We start from the raw sequence: 21,901 nt of genomic DNA, 5'->3' as shown, positions 1-21,901 counted from the left end.
ACCATACGATAATCGGGAGAGGTTGAGGAGGGGTGAAGAGGGGTGAAGAGGATTGGTTTCCGTGATGTACCGAGAGATGTGCAACAAAATGAGAAGGGAGGGAGGGTTGAATGGATTGTGAAGGGAGGAATAGGGAGGAGTAGGGAAGAGAGGGGATTTTTCGGATGCGGATGGATGGATGGAAGGGGATGGATAGGAAGGGAAGGGAAGGGGATGGATGGATGGATGGGGATGGGGATGGGGGAGGGAAAGGAAGGGAAAGGAAGGGGTGGCGAGTGTGGATGTGGATGAGGAGGGATGAAGAGGGATGGAGAGGGAGGTATAGATTGGAGATGAGGTTGAGGGTTGAGGTTTGTTTGTTGGTGTGTGTGTGAGAGTGAGAGAGAGAGGGGGGCGAATTGTTGTGGGTGATGTGTGATGAGATGAGATGAGGAGTGATGAGGAGTGAGGTTCTGAAAGGAGATGAGGAGTTGGAGTTGGAGTTGGAGATTTTCATGTGGAGGGGGGGTTATGGTATTTACTATGCATGAATTGGATGAATTGAATTAATGAAGTGAAATGATGGAAATGATGGAAATTATAATTGTTGAGGGATGGGGATAGAGAGAAATTCAAGAATAGGGGATTGAGTATTGAATATATAGGATATATACATTTTTACAGAATTGTTTCTATTTTATGTCTACTTTTCCGGCTGGTATACTTTTTCTCTACCTGTTGGAGGGTGAATACCTAGGTAGGAGATAAGTGTTTATTGTTTAGTATTTATTCATTCATTCATTTATTCCCGACTGGTGAACTCGTTGTATAATACGAAGCAAGTAAGCGAGTAAGGAATAAGTAAGATGGATATTTAAAATGAAAAAAAAGGGGGTGGGAGATGGTGATATTCATACGTTTATTTATTCATTCATTCATCTATTCGTCTATTCATCTACATCTACGAGTAGGCATCCAGGTATCCATCTAGATACTTGTATATACCTCATCTCTCAGAAATAGGGGAAAAGAAGAGCTTTCCAATAATCCATCGATCCCGACTTTTGTCTTTCGGTTGAGAGTGCCGGGGATGTATCAGGATATGATATCGTATAGATGTATCGTATGATACATATGCATTTCATCTCGCCCGCACCTGTTTTTCTCTCCGTACCTACCTACCTACCTACCTACCTGCTTTACTCATACACCATACCTTGCAAATCATATATTATACATCATAGTACAAAAACACATACATACATACATACGAACCGAACAATGTCTTGAGCTACCTAGGTACGCAATGCTGGATATAGATGCAGGCGGACATCGGTTCTCGTTGTGTTTCGTTGTGGATCTTTGCTCGTGTGTGTGTTTTGATCTAATATACTCTGTACAGTCGATTGATTACTGCGGTTTTTCGATCGGTGCGGAAATGCATGGATGGAGAGATGGAGGGAAGGAGGGACGGACAGTGGAGTTTGAGAGCTGGTGCGGCTAAAGGGGAGGGGTAAGTGGCACACGGTCAGATACACCATCAAGTAATCGAGAGCCATTTAGCTAGTTACTGCGGACTTCTTATTGGTGTGTTAGGCGTACCTTGAGGAGGCGGGTGAGGAAACCAGAAGGAAAGAAAGGGAGAAAGAAATCTAGATGATTGACTGACTTCATGGGGTTGCAGTCTCGGAGTCGATATTCTATAGATCGCGTTTTTTTTTTCTCGTCAAGGGAACCTGTCAGAGAAGAGAGAAAGAAAGAAAAAAAAACGATATATCTCTATAAACTTTCATATTTCGAAATAACAGGTAGCATGTTTTGCTGTATATGGATAAATGACTACCCCAATGTTGGAAAATCTCAAAGAAAAATCTCACAAAGATCATTCATCAAACTGCAATTTCAAGTTCTTTTAATCTTTTGAATTCCTATTCCTTACTTATTCATCCACTCCAATCCCAATCCCAATCCCTAACAGGGGAGCAGCGTGAGCGCTCAACCCATATGCAAATACTATAATATGAACCCTATACAAATAATCCCAGAAGCATCTTCAATCCTCTCCTTCCCCATAATCCCCAGCTCTATAGCCTTCTTCTCATTCCCAAAAAGTTAGGATAATAATATACATAAATGTTTCAACGATAGAAAGTTAAGTAAATGGTGGTATGTAGGTGAAACCAAAAAAAAAAAACAAAAAACAAAAAACACACAAATGCCTCTAAACGCCTGCCTGACTGGTATTTCCTCCCTTCCTCTCGTGATTCCAAACACATACATATATCTCTGATTCTCTCTTAATCTGCCGTAACGCCATTGCTTGCCAAGGAGAAAAATGAATGGGGTATGCCAAATGATAATGATAATGCAATCCATGGTATGCTTTCGAAAACAAAAAAAAAACCTCAGAATGAAAAATCTTCCTCGTCGTCATCTTGTCTTTTTCCTCGTTGATCTCAATGATTCTTAACTCTTAACACCGTACATGCATCTCTCATTCTCATCTCATCTCGTAGCTCATAGTACTACATATCCATTAATCCTTCCATATCTCATGAAAATCTCGTTTTGTCTGGGGTCTAGTAGGTAACTAGATGGGCTCAATGCCCGGCGTGATGATATGATGAAGTATCACTACTCTATCACAGCACTGCAATATGAAGTTCTTCCATCTTCCATGCCAGTGGAAGATATCCAAGTCGAGGTTTCTAGATCAACAAGAAATCCCAACCCTTCATCTGCATTACCTCTCTCCAGGAGACATAATGTGCTTCACCACCACCAGGACTATATCTACCATCCACATGACTCCAGACTTCCTTAAGAAGAGTCGATACGCGACCGAAACTTCCTTGGTTGGCGAGATCTCCGAGAGCAGCGAGACGCTCGGCAAAATGGTGACGGAAGGGAGAATGAGTAGTACTGACAGAGCCTCCAATGAGATAAACCCACACGAGACTACGATCGTAGCCTCCAGGTCCAGCGGGGATATATTCAAGTGCTTGAGTCAGTTTGTTAACCAAACCAACGCAGCTATCTTGACTTGGGGAGAAGCCAGGAACGAGACTGCAGAGATAGATACGAGCTGCGAGACGGAACGCAGCGGTCATGTTCTTGCTCAATTGCTTGGGACTGAGAATACCATGAGCATTGAATGGAATACGGGGACCGGTTTCACCGATTTCCGTAAGCCCGATTTGATCGCCGAGAGCATGGACGTGTTGACATAGCTGAATGTCATCCATGCCATCATTCTTGAGAGCTTCCAAACATGCAATTTCGGAAATGAGATACAAAACGCGATCTTCACAGCCCATGAGTTCTCTCAAGCCGAGAGATGAGTTGGTTTGCGACAAATGCTTTTCTCTGTATGTGTGAGCAAATGTGGGTGCACGGCCTTGAATGGTCGAACCGAGGATATCGATCCAAGCCGTCAAAGTCATGTTGAAAGGCATCAGATCATGCGATTCGGTAACGAGACGTGGCAATTCGAGTTTTTGAACAAGAGAAATGGCAGCTTGGAAATGTTGATGCCATGGAATATCGGGGAGAGAGTCGTCGAATCGACCGACCGAGCATTGGAAGAAGATCATTCCCAACGTAGCTTCCAATATCGATACGTGATCAGTGTCGCGATTGAGAGCTTCGCAAAGTTCCGAGATGGTTGCATATCGGTGGCGCATGATATCGTTATCGATTTGTTCTCCTTGAATGTTCATAGTAGATTTGAAATGTTGAGCGGAGATGCTGAGACAGCAGTGTAGGTAGCATTTGTTGCTTTGGAGTGCTGGGAGGATGTAATCTGTTCGTGCGGAACCGTGTTGATTGCTTTCGAGAATTGGAAATATAGTAGGTAGAACATCTGAGACGAAATGATCGAGAAGTCTTTGATCACCCTCATCCAATTCAATGGCAACTTGGCGGAATGATGATGGTGGGCCGTGGGAGAAATCGAAGAGGTTCATGTTCAATGCTTCCTCTGCTAATACTTCATGTCTTTCATTGTATACAGTATCCCATTCATGATCAATTGGGAAGGATGGTAACATCGATTCGGGTGGTGGTGGTGGATGGAACGTGCTAAAGGTAGAGATGGTTGATTCGCGGCGAGTAGGAACATCATTAACAAACATTTGTCGTTCTGTCTTTACATCAATCTCATAAGGTGAGTATTCGGGATAAATTGCGTATTGAGAATGCGATGAGTGCATTTGCGCATTGTAAGCAGTGTAATCGGCCATGGGAGGGGCATTGAAATCAAAGAGAGATAATTGAGAATCAATTGATGATGATCGATTGCGGTCTAAGGAGTCGGAGTATGTTGCAGAGGTAGGTAATGAGTGTGTAAGTCCAGGAGGGGTATCGATACTCGATGACATAACTTGTTGTGTTTGAGCTTGAGATGGTGCGGTTGTCTTTTCCGTGAGCTTCTTTCGCTTGATGATAGTCTTGATAATCTCTTTTTGCTGGCGGCGCAACTCATTGTTTCCCCACCACGAAGGTCTCTTGTATTCACATCGTAAACCTAGATGCTTACAAGCACTGCAAGTTATGGCACCTTCATCACACTTCTTTCTTCTTAATCTACATGTGTAACAACCTTGATAGCTAAGGTCAGTATATAAAGTCGGACGATGAGAGATATCAAAGAATATCGAAGAGATGAATTAAAGTCGAACGAACCTGTCCTTGATCGTCTATGCATTTGCATCTTTCCTTTTGTAGCAGGAGCAGCTTTAGGAGCTTTTGGTTTGGGTTGAGCGACAGCCATGTTGACGTTCGTCGTTCTGATTGCTGATTGAGCGTTGGGGGGTTGTGTTGACATTTGTATTTGTACTGTACCAGCAGTAGATAATAGTGGGGGCGGCGAGAGTGTGAGTTCGGTTCGAAGTGCGTGATATTGCGATGAGAGACTGGGGTTAGTAGCGTAGGTGATTGGCGAGACCGGGGGGACTGATAAAATTAATGAGTGTCGGTTCAAATCAAGTCCAGCTTGACCTTGAGTAAATGAGTGGGTTGAGCGGGTGGTAGATGTTGAATTAGGTAGAGACAACAATCTAACGACGACGATGCGGGGAGGGAGGGACTAAGAAATTGACCTTTTTGTTTCGATGTTCGAGAGCCTCAATGAAGAAAGTGAGGTAATGGTTGCATGTTCATGACCTATATATGAAGATGTCGAAAAGATGTACAATAATCATCTTCAGCCATGGGAAGATTTGGAAAATCTATTTCTGGATATCGAATGGAGTGATGCTATTTTTCCTGCATTCATCTACCTAGCTCATATTCCCGCCCACGAACGTACATGCACACGTGCGGCTACCAGTTGGTGCCCCTTTGGCCCTATGAGAAGACGATTTCAACTAGGTCCGAATATAGGATACTTCCCATTGAGGCATGGTGGATGAAAGGTGGGTGCCGTTGTACACTAGGCATAGGATTAGACTAGGGAATATAAAAAGAGGGCTAGTAAAATAAAGTGGCCGCATCGCATGGGGGCAGCATTCACGAACGAGCCTAAAGGAACATTAGGAAATATTATCCAACATGGCATTATGGATAGTTTCAAAAATCATGATTGGTGAAGATGATGATAATCCATGCATTGGGGTTAGTTCCACAAAATGCCGTATCCACCAAGACCCTAGTCATAGTTGCTGCATTTGATCCCATCCTTCTCCGTGCCCCTTGTCTTTCTCTTTTCACCCCCCTTGTTGATGAAAACCTACCGCACTAAGCTTTATATGGGTCGGTTAAGGAACAGGTGTGGCTGGCCCAGTGGGGAAACTCAGCGGTAAAAGAAGGCGATTTTGTGCTATTTTCGCGAGGCGCCTCTTATGCAACCTACTCCAAGTCGGCCCCCCACCTATCTTTACTCCTCTCCCTTACCCTATTGCTCCCATTCCTGGTATACTTGCTTGCTTGCATGTGTTTGTACTACGAATACCATTCAACTGGCACGATGGATCGATGGAACGATAACACATCGCATATCGTACAATAGCACATCGAACATAGCTGGCACCTACTCTAAGGATCCGTGAACTCATCCTCTTCTTGATATCAATATGGGTACTTTCTGTTAAACTTCTCAAATGATCTCAAGGGTTCTAGGTGGATAGATCGACAAGTCCTGATCGGCTGTGTCAAATGTGATAGGTAGACATTTAAATGATTTTGAGTTTTCCTTTCTTTGTCAGGCTTTCTTGACTTGTCCACAATCTCTTACTCGTTTGATGGTTACTCGATAAACTCGAAGATATGTATGTATCATGGATTCATGGGTAACCTACTCTCTGTGCAACGGGTGCACACTTTTGAAAGAGATATTGGTCTATGCTTCATTTCTGCAGGACACCTGCATTTCGCCATTTCGCGATAGATATCCATGTACATGAAAAGTAGATTGCTTGAATCGTCCTATTTGTTGATTCGTTGTCTTTCTTCCTTTTGGGTCAGTACAACAATTTACAAAAGCCTGAAAAGAGATAATACCAATACGATACCGACATACAATGACGAAGAATCCCCTCTTCCCGCAAAAAAGTGGTACATTACCTTCCTATTGCACCATTGAACGGTAGAGCGTACCTTTTTCTCTCTCTCGAGGGTAGCATTCGCCAACTTACGGATCCACAGTACCGATGCCTTTTTTCTAATCGATATCTGCTTTGCCTGCTTATCCGCAGCATAATTCCTTTACTTTACCCCAGCCCGCATACAACACTGAGACCCCGAATCCCGATGTGAACCTTACATACTGTACGATGTAGTCCTCCTCTTCTGCCGTAATCCCGTGCTGACTTCTCTATATGGTCCAATTAAATATGTTGGAATGACTTTCTACAACGGTCAACGGCATGGTGATTTCGTGAAATTCTCTTCATTCAGCGGTGAATGGATATTTGGGATCACGAGATGTGACGGATTGAAATTACACTCCATTCAATCAATTACTAGATTTTGACATCATCAATCCAAAAGAGTACAGAGGAACAAATCGTATAATCGTACAATCGTATTGTAACAAATAGCGGTCAAGTAAGATTGGGCGGAAATCGATCACGACAGGGTGATGAGAGTGCAGCCATTCAAAATACCGGAATTGTTTTTCAATAATGATTGTAATTTTCGTGGATGGGAATTGGAGAGTGGATTGATGACTGTGATTCGAAGATGTCAATCAATAAGTGTGACCACTTGCATTAGCGAGGAAAGAGCGGCTTTACCCGTAGCCAACGGTTGCCAGTTTCTGCTATCAAGTTGAATGAAGGAAATTGTCTAAAACCTGGGCCAGTGTAACTAGATGGTTTAGTGGTTCAAGCTTAATTCAAAGTAATACAGCACGAGATGATCAAGTATTTTACGGAATGCTTAGGCTTCTCGCTCACTTTTATGGAAGCGAAAATGAAGCTATTGATGAAGGGGTGAAATATTCCGTGTAGATCAAAAAAAAAAGTATACAAACGAGAAGCTAATCGGAAGAAATTTAATCAGAAACTTACGGCCGGAAGCATATTGAAAAAGTGGTCGAGCATTCCGACGAACTGATATGTAGATAAACCAGGATTTTTAGGATAATGGTCGAGGGAACGACGCAGGTCTTTTCAATACTACATCCCCCGCAATACACTGCTTGTGCAAGGTAGTATATTATTTCTGCATGGGAAGCTCTTGACTACATAGTGTCTATTCCCCGTAAGCTGCACACACAGTACCTGCCTTTGATATTACAATGAACTGGCTGTTTGTCTCATCAGAAATCACGATGACCCCCCGAGTTCCCTAACTCTACAGGCTTTGTGTCTCGCGATTTTGGCTTCACTTCCCTAATCTTCATTGATCATCAGCGGTGAATCAATTTGTGTGCAGAATCAGGTAAACTCTGTTGACTAAAGCTTGATGGAGTGGGGTGTGTAAAGTGTGGAAACGGCGGGTAGAGTGGAGGAGGTAGTCAAGTCCAAAGTCCATGCAAATATTCAAATGCGAGAAGGAAGGATTAGGACACGGATGCAACCTCAGAAAGTGACCCCTGGAATGATAATAACGGTAGGTAGGGGTAGTTTTTCTCCTTCTCTGTCAAAAAGATCAATGATGCATCTGTGCCAGACTCATACATACGATTTTCTTCGGCAGTATGACCAGGGAAGAGACTACCTAGTAACAAAACCTAGTAGATACTGAAAAGCTACCAAGTAGTCGTGAAATGTCACATAATGATCCAAGCTTCTCACATTCATCTATTCATCACATCCAATACAATCCTTTTCTATCACACCAAAATCCTATTAATGGTATGAATTAAGCGCTTATTGTCAATAATTATGCATCATTTCTTAACCTATCACTTGATCATCAGTTGGTCTTTTTGCTGAATCCCTATCTTATTTCGTCACATTCATCCTTAATTAGCAACATATGCCGCTCTCAATGTAGTGTTATTTTTGGACATTTCACATATGTTGGTCTTGCAGAAATTGTCACTAATTAATCAACATTTTCAATAGTCTCTCGCACTCGTCTGCATTACCCTTTTAGATCCCCGGGATTTCGTGGGCCAGCGAGGCTCCGTTCACCCCCACACCAAAGCTCACAATCAACGAGCCATGTGGCTTGAGTCTTGACTAAGAATATGCTAATCATCACCGTGCCCATACGTACAACAACACCAAGCCTAGAAAGGCTGAGGTGATACGAAAATCATCAAAATCAGAAGTTCAAGTTAAATCTTCCTTCATTTCTACAAATTGTTCAAGGTACGCACGTTCTCCTCCGAACGTTTACGTGCACATCCCTTTACACTCGCAGCTTTTCCCCATTTTCGCGCCTTCTCCCTATTCCCTAACGATCTGGAACAGATGAAGAAGCTCGGTTCCGGCTAGAGAAGGATATCGAGGCAACAAAAGCCTTCGCCTCCTATCTTCCCAAGAAATCCAATCTTAAAATAACATCATCATCTACAATATTTGTGAAGTTGACAAGATCGCAATTTCGTTTCAGGTGATAACACATGAAGCTTGGACCTGTACGAGGACAGTGGTCAACAATATCTTCACAATTTGAAATATATCACTTGGCTCTAGAATCCTCACTCAAAGAAACTGCATGTGGGATGATGTGATGTGCGTTGAGGATGCAACCAGGATATTTGCCCGCATCTCTTCAAGACTTTCGTAAACTGCTCAATCCAGTTATGGTGTAGGAACTAGAAGCATCAAGTAGACAAAGGATTGCTGAGGCTGAAAGTGAAGCCTCAGTAGGCTTCGGGGGACTGGCATCAGGAGTGGATAGAGATGCCGTTTTCGATGTTAGTATCTGTTAGTATCTTCCAACAACGGTAGGTACGCTGACATTACTGAGGCTGAACTTGAAGCTTCTAAGAATGTAGGATTGCTTCCAACAAGAGCGGGTAAAAGGCTCCCTCCACGATCCCAGTATCGCCTGAGAACGGTAGGCTCGCTGAAGCTTCTTGGAGTACCGGAATGATAACAACGAGAGTGGGTAAAGGAGATTCCTTCAGTCATTCCAGCCAGTATCGTGTGATATTGGCAGGCACGCTGACGTTCTCGTCCCTCGTGTTTTACTAGGTTTTGATGAGCTTAATGATCCTTCTCCTTTGTGAAAGAGTTTCATATATCGTATCTCTAATATCATCGTAGTGGCTGACTATTTGTTTGTCTGCCTTGTTGGAAAGGTTGATTATTTTTCCGAGACAAAAATAATTCCTGAAAACTTTATCATCGTCGTCATTTTCCGATAAGAATGGGGGAGACAATGCTCCAAAGCTACTGTCTAGGAAATTAAACTTTCATCTGACAGCTCGTAAGAACTTTACCCATTTCGAACACTGCACTAAAAGCGTTCCGCAATTCCAGGTTACCGTTTAGGAGGTTTTAAGAAATGGAGATTATTTATGGATATACTAGATATGCACGAGCATGCTCAACTTCACATCTCCATATTAATTGATGTGGAGAACAAAGTAAAAGTGCATAATGGATCTGGTGATCTGAATCCACGATCTTTAAATGAAGCGGATAGTACTTAGATAATCCAGCTTATTTGTTTTCGTACAAGCGGAGGTGCGAGAGAACATACTTAGTAAGTACAGCACACTTGTGTATATCGTAACGATTAATGACTGCTGCTCCGTTCCCAATGTCATATTTTCCAAAGAAAACATCTGCATCTCCGAATTCTTGGTTCTTGATGTGCGATTCGACTTCGAATACTGCGCAATTACCCGAGAATCATCTAATTGAGGCCAGCTAGCCAGCAACGATTTCAATATCTGTCTTTCATGATTCTATTCGTTTTCTCATGTATTCGACTTTCACCATGGTGGAGCATATTATATGTTGTACTGGCCACCAAAACTTCCGTATGTAACCTTCGGTCCTTCTTGAAGTGACCTATCTGATTGAACACAATGTTTTGGAGAGACCCGCATGAAGAAACAGTCATGTGAGGATGGTGTGAGTGCTCTTTTCGTCTGCAATTGGTTGGGAGAAAATATCAACTTACTTAGGTAGAGAGGCCATTGATGCATCTGTGTTTATTCGGCTAGGGTCTCGACATATACATGCAAAATTTAACGTTTGATTTGCTGAGGAAAAAATCGATTTTTCTACTGCAGATGAAAATCGATACTTCAAACTCCACAAATGTAACCTACATCATGTGTACTTTCAAAATGTTTACATTTAATCCACTTCCATACATACGTTCTTTTCTTTTGTACTTACAATGCCATGCATTTCCGATACCTTACTGATTAGTACATCGCATGACAATGCACCATTTTGCGCAGATGACGGAGACGGTGAGGCCTGAGACAATTTGCCAATGGATCAATCAATCAATGTATGTCAATGACTTGCACGCGTATTCGTGATACGTGGGGCTTGTATTGAGCATGCTGAACAATTGACAGAATCGAATGAGGGGCAAATTGAAGCCTTCAAATCTGCGACAGCGATAGTCGAATCGACTGGACTATGTGCAAAGTCCGTTCTAAGATAACATTTGATGAACAATCATGACCTGCCAATCCAGGAGGGATATTTAACAGGAAAACAATATCCGAGGACAAGGGCATGGTACAGACGTGACGAACCTTACAGCACGGAAACAATTTATCCAACAAAGGGGAATCATCGGAAGGATCGATTCTAATTGTTATCTCTTCACTCCAGACTTGAATTGGGTTGGATAAACGCATGCGACGGTAAAGTACAGGCACGGCACAGCACAGTCCTGCTTTTCTCCTCTCTTGCTTGCATGTAATATTCATGTGCCGACGCTGATTATTTCTAAATTGCATCACATATGGAACTAGATACATAGATACTTGCAGGAATGAGAAGCCGGCAGCGGCAGGACATCGGAATACCCTCTTTTTAGGGTCTTACATCGATAGTCTACTCTTCAAGACGTTGTAGCGGGCTCGGGCTCGGTATCGTACATGTTAGTAGTCGTGAAAGTAGGTTCTTACTTTACAGTTCTCTCTCTACCTCCACAAGTGAATAGATGCCTGATGGGATCTTTCTGATCCGCATGTGCATTCCCATTGTTTGTCAGGGTTTCGGGCAGTGTGGGGAGGAAAGGATGGAAAAAAAGAAAGAAAGAAGGATTTAGTTTCTCCAGTTTTCAAAGTTTCTAAACAGCCTCCCCCATTCTCGATTTTGACGGCAGTGCGATTACTTTGAAGACGATAGCGATAGCCATGGCGATAATCGTTAGAACTATTCCTTATCATCACGTACACCCAACAACTTCCAACAATGCCGATAATCCGTACGTACAAATTTCTTGCAGTTCCGTTACTGATGTGAGTGTTCATGCTTGTAATATCTTAGACCAGCGGTTCCAATTATCTTACAACATTTTTGAAGTATTCCAACAAGCTTCAACCTTGGAATTTCATTTTACTTCGAGTAATTACCCCTTCATCAACGGACCGCACCGTAAAAGCCTAAACGAGACTGGAGAATTTCCCACTTAAATATAGTTCTCACTCAACATAAGTAGTTTTGGTGCTCAATATATTGATAATAGAAGGCATTCTCAATTGCTTATTGGCCTTATGGACTAAAATGATTTTCTTCTGTCTCGGGACTAGATACTTAGGTACACAAGCCGGTGCCCGATAGCCCGATGAAAAAGGCGGGATGATATGAGAAAAATTAAAGGGTCTGGATGTGCAGATTTTCTCTGGGCATCCTCGGTCAAATCATGAGCAATCATACAGAGTAGGAAAATTCTCCTTCAATGGACGAATCAAATGATTCAATTGACGAATTATGTGCGTTAGCCAGGATAAACGAAGAAAGATGTGACTCGGCGCGTAGATGCAGAAATATCCGACCATTCACAACCAATCATGGATTTTTTCTGCAGGATCCATCTGACCAAGCTTGAATATTATTGGAACGTCTTCTATTTTTCCCTTCATTTGACCTGCGTGAGAGATGCGTGGATGTGAGTATTCTGCATGCTTACCCTAGCATATTCTCCTTATTGGGTCTAAGTTTCCTGCGATGTAGGGTCGCAAGGGTCGCAACCCGATCGTCTCAATGGCTCAAGGGAAACAAACGAGGGCCTTGTGGCATTGTGTGGCATTATTCTCAAGAATAGTCACAATCTTCATGCAGGAATGCTGAGCACAGTTCACAATATAGAAAATATGCCGGGACGTTATACTGCCCATTGGTGAGCTCTGGTATACTTGAGGCCCATGATATATCGTTTCGTTTCAAAAATGGCGATACATATACTGTCCTAGACGCCGTTGACTTTAACCCCGATTCCTCCTTCTGATCCTTTTGAAATTTTACGCTTCATTCATGTCAGATTGAATTTGGTTTTTGCTGCAAATTTGCTTTATCGTTATCTCGGTTCATAAGATTTCGTCTGGACTTGTTTCGGCTCATAGAAGATACCCCCGGCAACGGGCAAGCAAGCAGTCTTGCAAGTATTCTTGTACTGCCCGAGTTATCAATTGTTATTCCCGTCTTTGTACTAGGCAGTATGGTGAGTTGATGAGGCTATGCCAGTAATATGCTCACGTATATTGAAGTACCATACTAATCTTACGATGAATGTAGGCTACAACCCCTCTGACAGCCATCGACACTCGGCTGGACATGTACCAAAGAGGTTTCGCGAATCAACCCCGGGATACTCTTCTCGGTTTCAAAGAAACACAGCATCGTCCTGAGCGACCTTTATCATCCGCAACTGTATTCGATACTGACTTCGAGGATGATGTAAGTGATGTTGAGGAATTCGAAGATCACCAAGATACTCCACGATATGTAGAGGAGGCCGCATATGGATCGGATTTCGAGGAAGACTTGGACTACCCACGTCTAAGTTATAGATCAGTATGTAAAACGTTTCATTCTTGTTATCTCTCGTACTGACATGTCACTATTCAGGGAGGTCGAGCGAGTGAAACAACATTATCCTCCTACGAAGAAGTATTTACACCCACATCGGCCTCAAATGAATTCCAATCCTTCAATTTCGACTTGGGTCCGAAAAAGCCGGTCGAAGGACCTCGGGGACCCCATCTATTCCGCAGCTCTGTTTCCTCGTCGCTGGATATCCCGGATCAATATGTTTTGGAAATGTCACCGATAAGTCCACAACCATCAGTACTCACACCGCGACACCAAGTCAGCCCGCCTACTCCAGTCTCACCAGATAGTCCCATGAGGCGCCAGAGATTATCTCTCTTGACCGAAAATATCGCGGATCTGAACCTGAATGACATCACTCACTGGACACCACGCCAAGTCGCAAGATGGATGCACGATGCAGGTTTCGAATGGTCGATTGTGGAGAAATTCGAAGAGAATGACATCTCGGGTGCGATTCTGACCACTCTTAAATTCGAGGATCTCCGAGAATTGGGTATCTCATCATTTGGTCAACGAACAAAAGTTTGGAACGAGATTCACATCTTGCGAGGGAGTGCTCCAAGTACACCCAAGCCAATTACCCCCATCGAAGAAACTTCTCCAGCCACAGAATTCCGTTTGATAAGAGATAGATCGGAAAGAGGTAGACAAGAGAATTATTCGAATGGCAAAGAGCGAGGTCAGTCTAGAAGGCGCAAGGCTTCAAAGAGAGCAAATAAACACGAGACTGTTTTGCCTTTGGAATCTATCTCAATTGTAGGTATCGAACAACTTATGCCAAAACCACACAAATGCTCAAAGGGAGAAAACTGTTCAAAATGGAGGAAACAACAACGGTTGATTGCTGCTTTCAATAAGGATCATCCGATCAGTCCCGAAGGTACGTTTTCGATTTGCGACAGAATATTTGAGTTTAGCACTAATAATTAAAATAGAGGGTGGCTCACTACTCATTGCTGGTGATCCGGGAAATGCTCTCACAGCTCGTCCAATCTCTGATGCAGTACCTTCAGTTGTTGCATCTTCAGATGTTCTTGGTCCTGGCTCCACTCCTGCTCTTCGTTATTTAGAAGAGGAGAGCCTTAGAGATGTTGGATTACGTGATCCTCAAGATAATGTGAAGCAATTCATCAGATTCCAGCATCTCGCACCAAACCAATCATCCGAACAACCTCCAACCCCTCCATATGAAATGTTTCCGCCACTAAAAGGACCCATTGCGGGTCTCAGAGGCTTGCCTAAACTTTCCATTCCTCCACCTCGTCCTGAACAACCCATCAGATCCCAGAGCGCCAATGGATATGGTCCTTGTAGTGCAACCGCTGTTCCAAACAGCGCTATCGCATTTTCACCTTATCACATGGACCGCGCAGAAGCTCTCTCTCCAGAGCTCCGCAACGAAACCCGCTCTCCGTCGGTCTATCGATTTGGTACTCCCTTTTCCGAGATGGACGTGCCGGTTACCGCTGTACCTATGAGTCCTGTCGCGAGAGAGGCTTCTCAGTCCGTTCCACCCAATATGACCTACCGCCCGATCACCAACACATCTACCAACAACTCGATGGCCAACTCTCTTCAACGCAGTCTTTCTCGTATCTCTAACCGTCGTCCCTCTCTTCTTCCCCGAGTTGATGAATATCGAGCTACTCAATCAACCCAGTCTTCCCAGCCAGCTCAAGTCCAAATTGTTCCCAATGAACCAGCCCACACATTTCCAGAAAGTTCAAACACCATCAGGGATCCCACGCATCCAGTAGGTATCGCGACCTCTATCCGTGCCTACTCTACAACCGATCCATGGGCTCAGTTCGGCGGTCCAAATCCCAATCCAACTCACAGCGCCACGTCGATACCCCTACCACCTCACTCCTCCTCTACATCTTCCTCCAACACTTCCTCCCCAGAGAAAGACACACCTTCCTATGCTGGCTGGATGAAAAAGCGCCGCACCAAGATGCTTCGTCACGAGTGGCATGAACATCACTTCACACTCCGCGGCACCACTCTCGCCATGCACAAAGATGCTCGTGCTCTCGATGTTTTAGAATACATCGATGTTGACGATTACGCCATTGCGTGTTCATCTTTAGCCTCCTCTTCTAAACTCAACGCAGCGTTTAAACGAGTAAATATTGCGATGGGACGCGGAAATGATCGAGACAAGAAAGTTGACGTTTTTGCTTTCCAATTGATTCCGCAGGCGATTGAAAAGGGTGTGAAATTGAGAAAGAGAGATAGCTTGATGCCGAGTGGCGTGGGCAATGCAGGAGCGAATAATAAAACGCATTATTTTGCGGTGAGGAGTAGAGATGAGAGGATTGATTGGATGAGAGAGTTGATGTTGGCTAAGGCGTTGAAACAAAAGAGTGAGGGGTATGAGGTTAATGTTAATGGGAGTATGATTTAGGGCTTGGTGGATTATGACTTGATGACTTGTTTGATGGATGGATGGATGGATGGATGGATGGATGGGCGGGGTTTGATACCACATTTTGATTTGATGATGACCTTTATGAATGAACACCTTCTGTGAATAGCGGAGTTCGGGCGAGATTTACTTAATTGTATGGAGATCTATTCTCCAATGTTTCTTTCTTTTCTCCTTTTCATTTTCGTTTAGATCAGACGAAAGTCTTGTTTTCCTTGTCTTCCTTATCTCTTCTTTCAACGAATACTCCGAGAGCAATCTCCTTTTGGGGAGCCGGCATTGTCATGGAGTTTTTTCTTTTCCTTTACTAGATTGATTATTTCACTTGTCCTTCCTTTTCCTTTCTTCGCGATTTTGAGAAACAATCTGGTGTTGGCAAGACAGAGGATCGGAAAAGTCAATGGTAAACAGAAAGATGGATTGATGGAGAGAAGGAAAAGAAATGAATTATTGTTGAAAGGAATATGAATCTGGACATTCATGTCATTGATATAATGACGGAGGTATTTTGTGTTTAGTAGTTAGTTAGTTGTATTTAGAAAATTGAATGAAGGGTGGTTGTATATGAATTTTTTCTCCTGAACAAGAATTTGTTGTGCTTTCTTTTTGGGTGTGATTTTTGTATGCGATATAGAGCTTGAGATGTAGGTATGTAATAATGCGGGACCTTGCATCAAATCGCGCAAAGTTGATACAATCTGTCGAGTGGCAATAGATAGATACTGTGGGAGAGTCGGCTGAGTGAATTATTTAATCTAATAAATGTTGGGAGTTGGATAAGTGCCCTGTTGATCCGTATGCCAACGGTTGGAAGGGAAAGATAAGATGGTATCTCCTTCAATGTTTCTTGGACCTCTTTATTCAACAGTTTTTCTTCTCTCAATCATAGATCCAGCAGTTCTGAAATCTTCCTCCTTGTATACATCAACCATGTCTGATATCTACGCTGAAAACATGTAATTTCTCGAGACTTCTTCGCTGAAGAATACCCATAAACTAACATATTATAAAGACTAAATGAGCAATTTGACCTCCTGAGTCGGTATGAAGTATTTATCTACACTCACAAATCTCCAAAAGGATTTGCTTGATCATTGACTCAATTTTCCAGAAACATTGGGTACCTCATCCATCCCTCCATCGCCGCCAAACCACCTCCTTCCCCAGCAATAGCAGATATCGGCACTGGCACAGGACTCTTTCTATCTCAACTTGCACAGGACTACCCTCATGCGGTTCTTCACGGCTTCGATATACCCCCAAGCTTGTTTCCACCACAAGAGTTCTTGTCCCCACAAGTTTCTCTAAGCGTCATGAACATCAAAGAAACCCCGCCGTCAGCCTTACATAACAAATACGATCTCATCCACGATTGACTTCTCGCTGCAGGAATAAACCCCACAGAGTGGAAAACCATCGTACAGAGTCTCCTTAAGCTTCTCAAACCCGGTGGAGCTATCCAGTGGGAAGAATGCAATTGGATGGAAACCCAATATTACCGTTCTGACATTGACTCATCCGTGCAAGCATCTCGGTACATGTGCGCACGCTTTAAAGAGGGAATGAAGGATAAATTCTCGTATGGATGGAAGATTCTTCCGAGGATCTGAGGAGTGTGGGAATGAGAGATGTGGTGGAGGATATTGTTAGTTCGGATCGAATCGTAGAGACGAGAGCGGCTATGGCGAAGAATGCGATGGATGCTATTTTTGGGTGGGCGAGGTTGGTTTCGTCGAGAAACTTGGACGATTCGTTGTCTGCTGAGGAGCTAGTTAGATTGGAGAGAGAAGTGGAGAGGGAGATTACGAGTGAATGTTATGTGAGATATGATGTTCGTGTGGTATTGGAGTTCAAAAGCTGTGAGGATTGAAAAGATGATCAAAATATAGGGCCTATTTTCTACGAGGTCTTTAATGGATGATTTGGTAGGGTAGTTTAAGTTTTGATCATTCTTGAACTCTACTTCTTTCATTCTATGTACTTTGTAAGGTTCTGGCTTTTGAGAGAAGAGAAACAAAAGGGAGAGATCTTTCGAATTTAGATATCAATAGAACTTGAATACCAGACCTTGGGCAAATAGTTATTTAGATGCTGGCTCAGCTGGAAATTTAAATTTCTCCTTTGATTCGTACTTATATTATACTTGAAGAATTTCTGGCGTCAGTCATTCTTCAAATCCGTATTTCATTATAGCAAACTAGAAATATCTTTCTCTAAGCTTCACATTGATCACTCAAGGGGCTCTAAATACAAAACTCCAGCCCTCAAATCTACAATCCATCACCATAACTTCCACTCGGTATAAAGCGAACTTCCCAGTTTCCAGCTGGCCAAGTACTCTTGAATACTCCGAGAAGTTCCTCGTGCTCTCCTAATAACTCAAGCAATTCTTGTCTTGTTGCATTACTCTCTTTTGTGTTAGCTCCTTTATTTCCTGGAAATCCATTGTAGATTTTCCAGAACCAATTTTCTCTTTCTGGTCCCAATAGCTTCTGTCGATAAGTATTAACATATTACAACAAAATACTAGGAATATAGTTTCTCACCTTTAGATCCTCTCTGAAAATCTCCATTTCTTACGTCGTTGGGTACCCGGGCGGAAACTCATAACAAGGCATATCAAGAATGCCATGAAGCGTAAGCCGAACAGCATGGCATTCATCTTGCGTACTGGTAGGCATAATCAGGAAAGGTTCAATCTTGGACTTGAGCAAATCCGACGGAAGTGGTGCGTTGGCAACCAATTCTTCAAGTTCTCTTTGTGTATCGAAGATCGATCTAGTGACTGCGAATTTCTCCATACTGGTCCGCCATATTTTGGCATAGGGTGTGCCTTGTAATCGTGCCTGGGGATAATGTTAGATCTGAGATTTGAGAATTGGATGAGGAGTGCAAACTGTAACTTCGGATGCGATACTCCAGCTGTATTCGCTATAGTCAATTTTCTGGGCTTCATCGGTAATATTTGTATCGGTGACCTGGCTGACTTGTTCGGACATATTGAGTTGAAGATTGAAAGTAGATTATAAAGAAGAGTAGATGTGGAATGAGAGAAGTCTCAGCTATCAAGTACACAGTAGTACTAGGCTGTGGCCCATAGCCACAGTAACTGCCCTATCATGTTGATGTTAACACCAATCATATACATTTCCGTGCCATCAACTGTTGATTTACAGAAGAAGGATCATGCGAGTAGTCATCCAAGTAATACTGAATAGCCAATGATAAGGTATTGACCTCTCGTACCTACCTACCTCATCAGATAGGAGTAAATTTCGCGAATCTCAATTCTCAAAGTTCAATATCGAAACAGAATACGTTGAGATGACGAAACAATTCTATTCCAGCGATTCTACGATATAACAATCTGGAAACGGAAAGAAAAGAATACAAAGATAACTAAGCGAGTGTGTGCCCTGAAGAGATCCAATTGAAACAATGACCATCGCAAGACAAGTAAGATATACAGAGCATAATCCAGGACTTCACAATACCTAGCCCCGACAATCACGAAAGCCGTTTTAGATCTTTGTGGTGAAGAAGTGGATAGTGATAATAGTAAATAATGGCACGATGATCAAAGGGATAATGATTGATTTGAAAGTAAAGAGGTAAAGTATGAGCGTTCATTGAGTCGTTTCTCATGTAGCACCTTACTATTCGCAATTCATTTCAAAACATAGATAAATTCGTAATTGGTCATCTACTACAGTATAATAAAAGCTGCCCTAGCTAATACAAATACCAAAATACAATAAGCCAACCAAATTTCCATCCAAACTAAGGCTTCCACTTGAATCCCGGATGTCTCCAATCCAAATCCTGGATTTGCATTTGACTCAACCCATTCAACTCCGCATCCACATCTCTCGCTTCTCGCTTCTTATTATCCATCTTCATCCAAAAGAGCAATAAAATCGAGAAAATCAGTATAGTCGTTCCAGTCGCGAGATTGAGCCCATTTCCAATATGGTAATTAGGTGCATCGGTGGGCAAGAATGACCACGTGGAGATGAGACCACCGATATTACCCATCATGACAGTAGTACCGATTGCGCTAGAGCGCGCGGTATCGGAAACTACATTAGCAGCGACTTGAGCATTGCACAGTGCGCCGAAAGAGAAGGCTCCGCTGGCGATGAGGAAAGTGGCTCCGTAGCGGGTTTGGCCATCGTCACTGGCGAGGAACATGATGTAGCCGCACATAAGCAAGGGGGCGCTTGCGATTAAAAAGATGTTGCGTCGATCGAAGCGCCAGCTGAGGAATGGGAAAAGAACTGTGAAGAATGCACCGACAACGTAAGGTGGGACAGTGTGTAGTTGTTGAGAGACAACAGTGGCTGTGGGGTAAATAGTCCTCACGATTGTGGGGGCGAAGAAAGCAAGACCTTGGACGGTGATATTATTGAGGAGGAAAATGAAGGATGTAGCGAGAGTGACTGGACTGAAGATACCGCGGAGAACCTTTTTAGTGTCAAATGCATCTAGGACTTCGGTAGCGCCAACTCTCTCGGATTTAACACGAGCGATTGCGAGGTCTTTCTCTTCCTGCGTGAGCCATTTTGCAGTGGCAGGGCGATCGGTCAGGGTGATAAAGGCAATGAGTGAGAGACAACAGGTAATGATACCTTCAATGGCGAAGATCATTCGCCAAGTGTGAAGTGAGCCGAAGCCTGGAAGTTTTAGAATCCCCGAGGCGAGCAAACCTCCAAATGCGCCAGCCAATGGGGCCATGACAATATACAACGATAGACGGAAAGCCAATTCAGATCGTCGATACCAACGGGAAAGATAGTATGCGATACCAGGCAGCATACCTGCCTCAAAGATACCCAAGAGGAAACGAACGCCTGAGATCGCGTGGATGTTGTGCACGAATGCGGTGGCAATAGAGCAAATCCCAAACGCTAACGAAGTTCCTGGGATGAACCATCCTGGGCCCATCCATTTGCATGCCATATTCGCGGGGATTTCAAAGATGATATATGAGATGTAAAAGATAGATAGGACTTTGTTATAGTCGTATCCCTTCATATTTAGATCCTTCTCAAGTCCTGCTAATTTGGCATTGCCTTGAACATCGATATTAGTATCATCCGATGTGAATGGAGAAGTATTCTAACTCACCTATGTTTGCTCTATCGATAAAACAAAATAGATATAATAATGCCACGGTAGGAACAATCATCAAATCAATCTTCAATCTCAACTTTCTTTCCGCAACGGGATCAAATGTAACAAGTGACTGGCCATGGCTATAATCCGAATAAGCAGCGATTCCAAGCGACAAGGAACATCTCAGACTACTAACCTATCAGTCGCTGCATTGCCTCTCTCTGCAATTGCATGAGCACCCTTATTTAGATGCTCCGAATGCTCATCATGAAAGACGCCAGGTTTCTCATCTCTGGACTCCACCCCAACCGATTTCTCCTCAGCATTAATATTTTGAGGTCCCATAATGCAAAATGAGGTAGTATTCTATATCAAAATCGAAGGAAAAATAATCCACTTCCAATTGAACCGATGAAGAAAAATAATCCCCATCTTTCGACGGGGAATACGGAATGTTTTATAACTCCGGATTTTCATCACACCCCCCATCTTTCAACAAAATGTAGAATTGAAATAAATCTGGGGAAGCGAAAACGCGGGGTTTGCCTTGGGCTAACACCTGGCACTCCACACCCGTCCACCTTCACATGTCGCTACCCCACAAACTAAACATCGCATGCTCAGCTCCAAAGCGAGTAGAATTCACGTATCTAATCGTGTGGGCGCTACTTAGGACCTTCTTGGTTAGTGAGAGTCGGTCAGTCAATACGAAAGCGGGACGTTGACATGACTTAGATGAATGTAAGTAGACTAGTACCGAACGTGAGCCATCTACTTATCGACAAATTAAGCTTGGAAAGCACATTACCAAGCATGTTGGGGTTTGATTAAATTAGTGTTGATCATGGTCGGGGGTATAGAGGAGATAAGAGAGCAAAGACACATGAGAGGTTGCCGTGGCCAAGCATACACACACATGCATGCACAGCCAAACGCGAACGAAATTCATGCC

The 21,901-nt window shown here is 43.2% G+C and overlaps 5 protein-coding genes across 5 annotated transcripts; 2 read left to right on the top strand and 3 right to left on the bottom strand.

Moving 5' to 3' along the window:
- Nucleotides 1-2,687: 2,687 nt before the first annotated feature.
- On the bottom strand, nt 2,688-4,804 carry EAE97_011563 (uncharacterized protein; the record flags this gene model as incomplete). The annotated part of the gene is made up of 2 exons (XM_038882078.1): nt 2,688-4,579; nt 4,663-4,804. The coding sequence occupies 2 exons, from the start codon at nt 4,802-4,804 to the stop codon at nt 2,688-2,690; spliced, it is 2,034 nt and encodes a 677-aa protein (XP_038727129.1).
- Nucleotides 4,805-13,011: 8,207 nt separating this feature from the next.
- Nucleotides 13,012-15,813, top strand: EAE97_011562 (uncharacterized protein; the record flags this gene model as incomplete). Its single annotated transcript, XM_038882077.1, has 4 exons — nt 13,012-13,014; nt 13,089-13,367; nt 13,422-14,286; nt 14,342-15,813. The coding sequence occupies 4 exons, from the start codon at nt 13,012-13,014 to the stop codon at nt 15,811-15,813; spliced, it is 2,619 nt and encodes an 872-aa protein (XP_038727128.1).
- Nucleotides 15,814-16,764: 951 nt separating this feature from the next.
- On the top strand, nt 16,765-17,696 carry EAE97_011561 (uncharacterized protein; the record flags this gene model as incomplete). The annotated part of the gene is made up of 3 exons (XM_038882076.1): nt 16,765-16,790; nt 16,847-16,876; nt 16,946-17,696. 3 exons carry the CDS (start codon nt 16,765-16,767, stop codon nt 17,208-17,210), a joined length of 321 nt encoding a protein of 106 aa, XP_038727127.1. The 3' UTR covers nt 17,211-17,696.
- Nucleotides 17,697-18,104: 408 nt separating this feature from the next.
- Nucleotides 18,105-18,833, bottom strand: EAE97_011560 (uncharacterized protein; the record flags this gene model as incomplete). Its single annotated transcript, XM_038882075.1, has 4 exons — nt 18,105-18,326; nt 18,381-18,409; nt 18,506-18,680; nt 18,732-18,833. The coding sequence occupies 4 exons, from the start codon at nt 18,831-18,833 to the stop codon at nt 18,105-18,107; spliced, it is 528 nt and encodes a 175-aa protein (XP_038727126.1).
- A 781-nt stretch (nt 18,834-19,614) lies between these two features.
- On the bottom strand, nt 19,615-21,294 carry EAE97_011559 (uncharacterized protein; the record flags this gene model as incomplete). Its single annotated transcript, XM_038882074.1, has 3 exons — nt 19,615-20,906; nt 20,962-21,089; nt 21,146-21,294. 3 exons carry the CDS (start codon nt 21,292-21,294, stop codon nt 19,615-19,617), a joined length of 1,569 nt encoding a protein of 522 aa, XP_038727125.1.
- Between the last annotated feature and the right edge of the window lie 607 nt (nt 21,295-21,901).

This window comes from Botrytis byssoidea, assembly GCF_014898295.1.
Source record: "Botrytis byssoidea strain MUCL 94 chromosome Unknown BBYS_038, whole genome shotgun sequence".
Classification (NCBI taxonomy): domain Eukaryota; kingdom Fungi; phylum Ascomycota; class Leotiomycetes; order Helotiales; family Sclerotiniaceae; genus Botrytis; species Botrytis byssoidea.
This window is presented reverse-complemented; position numbering and strand designations above follow the sequence as displayed.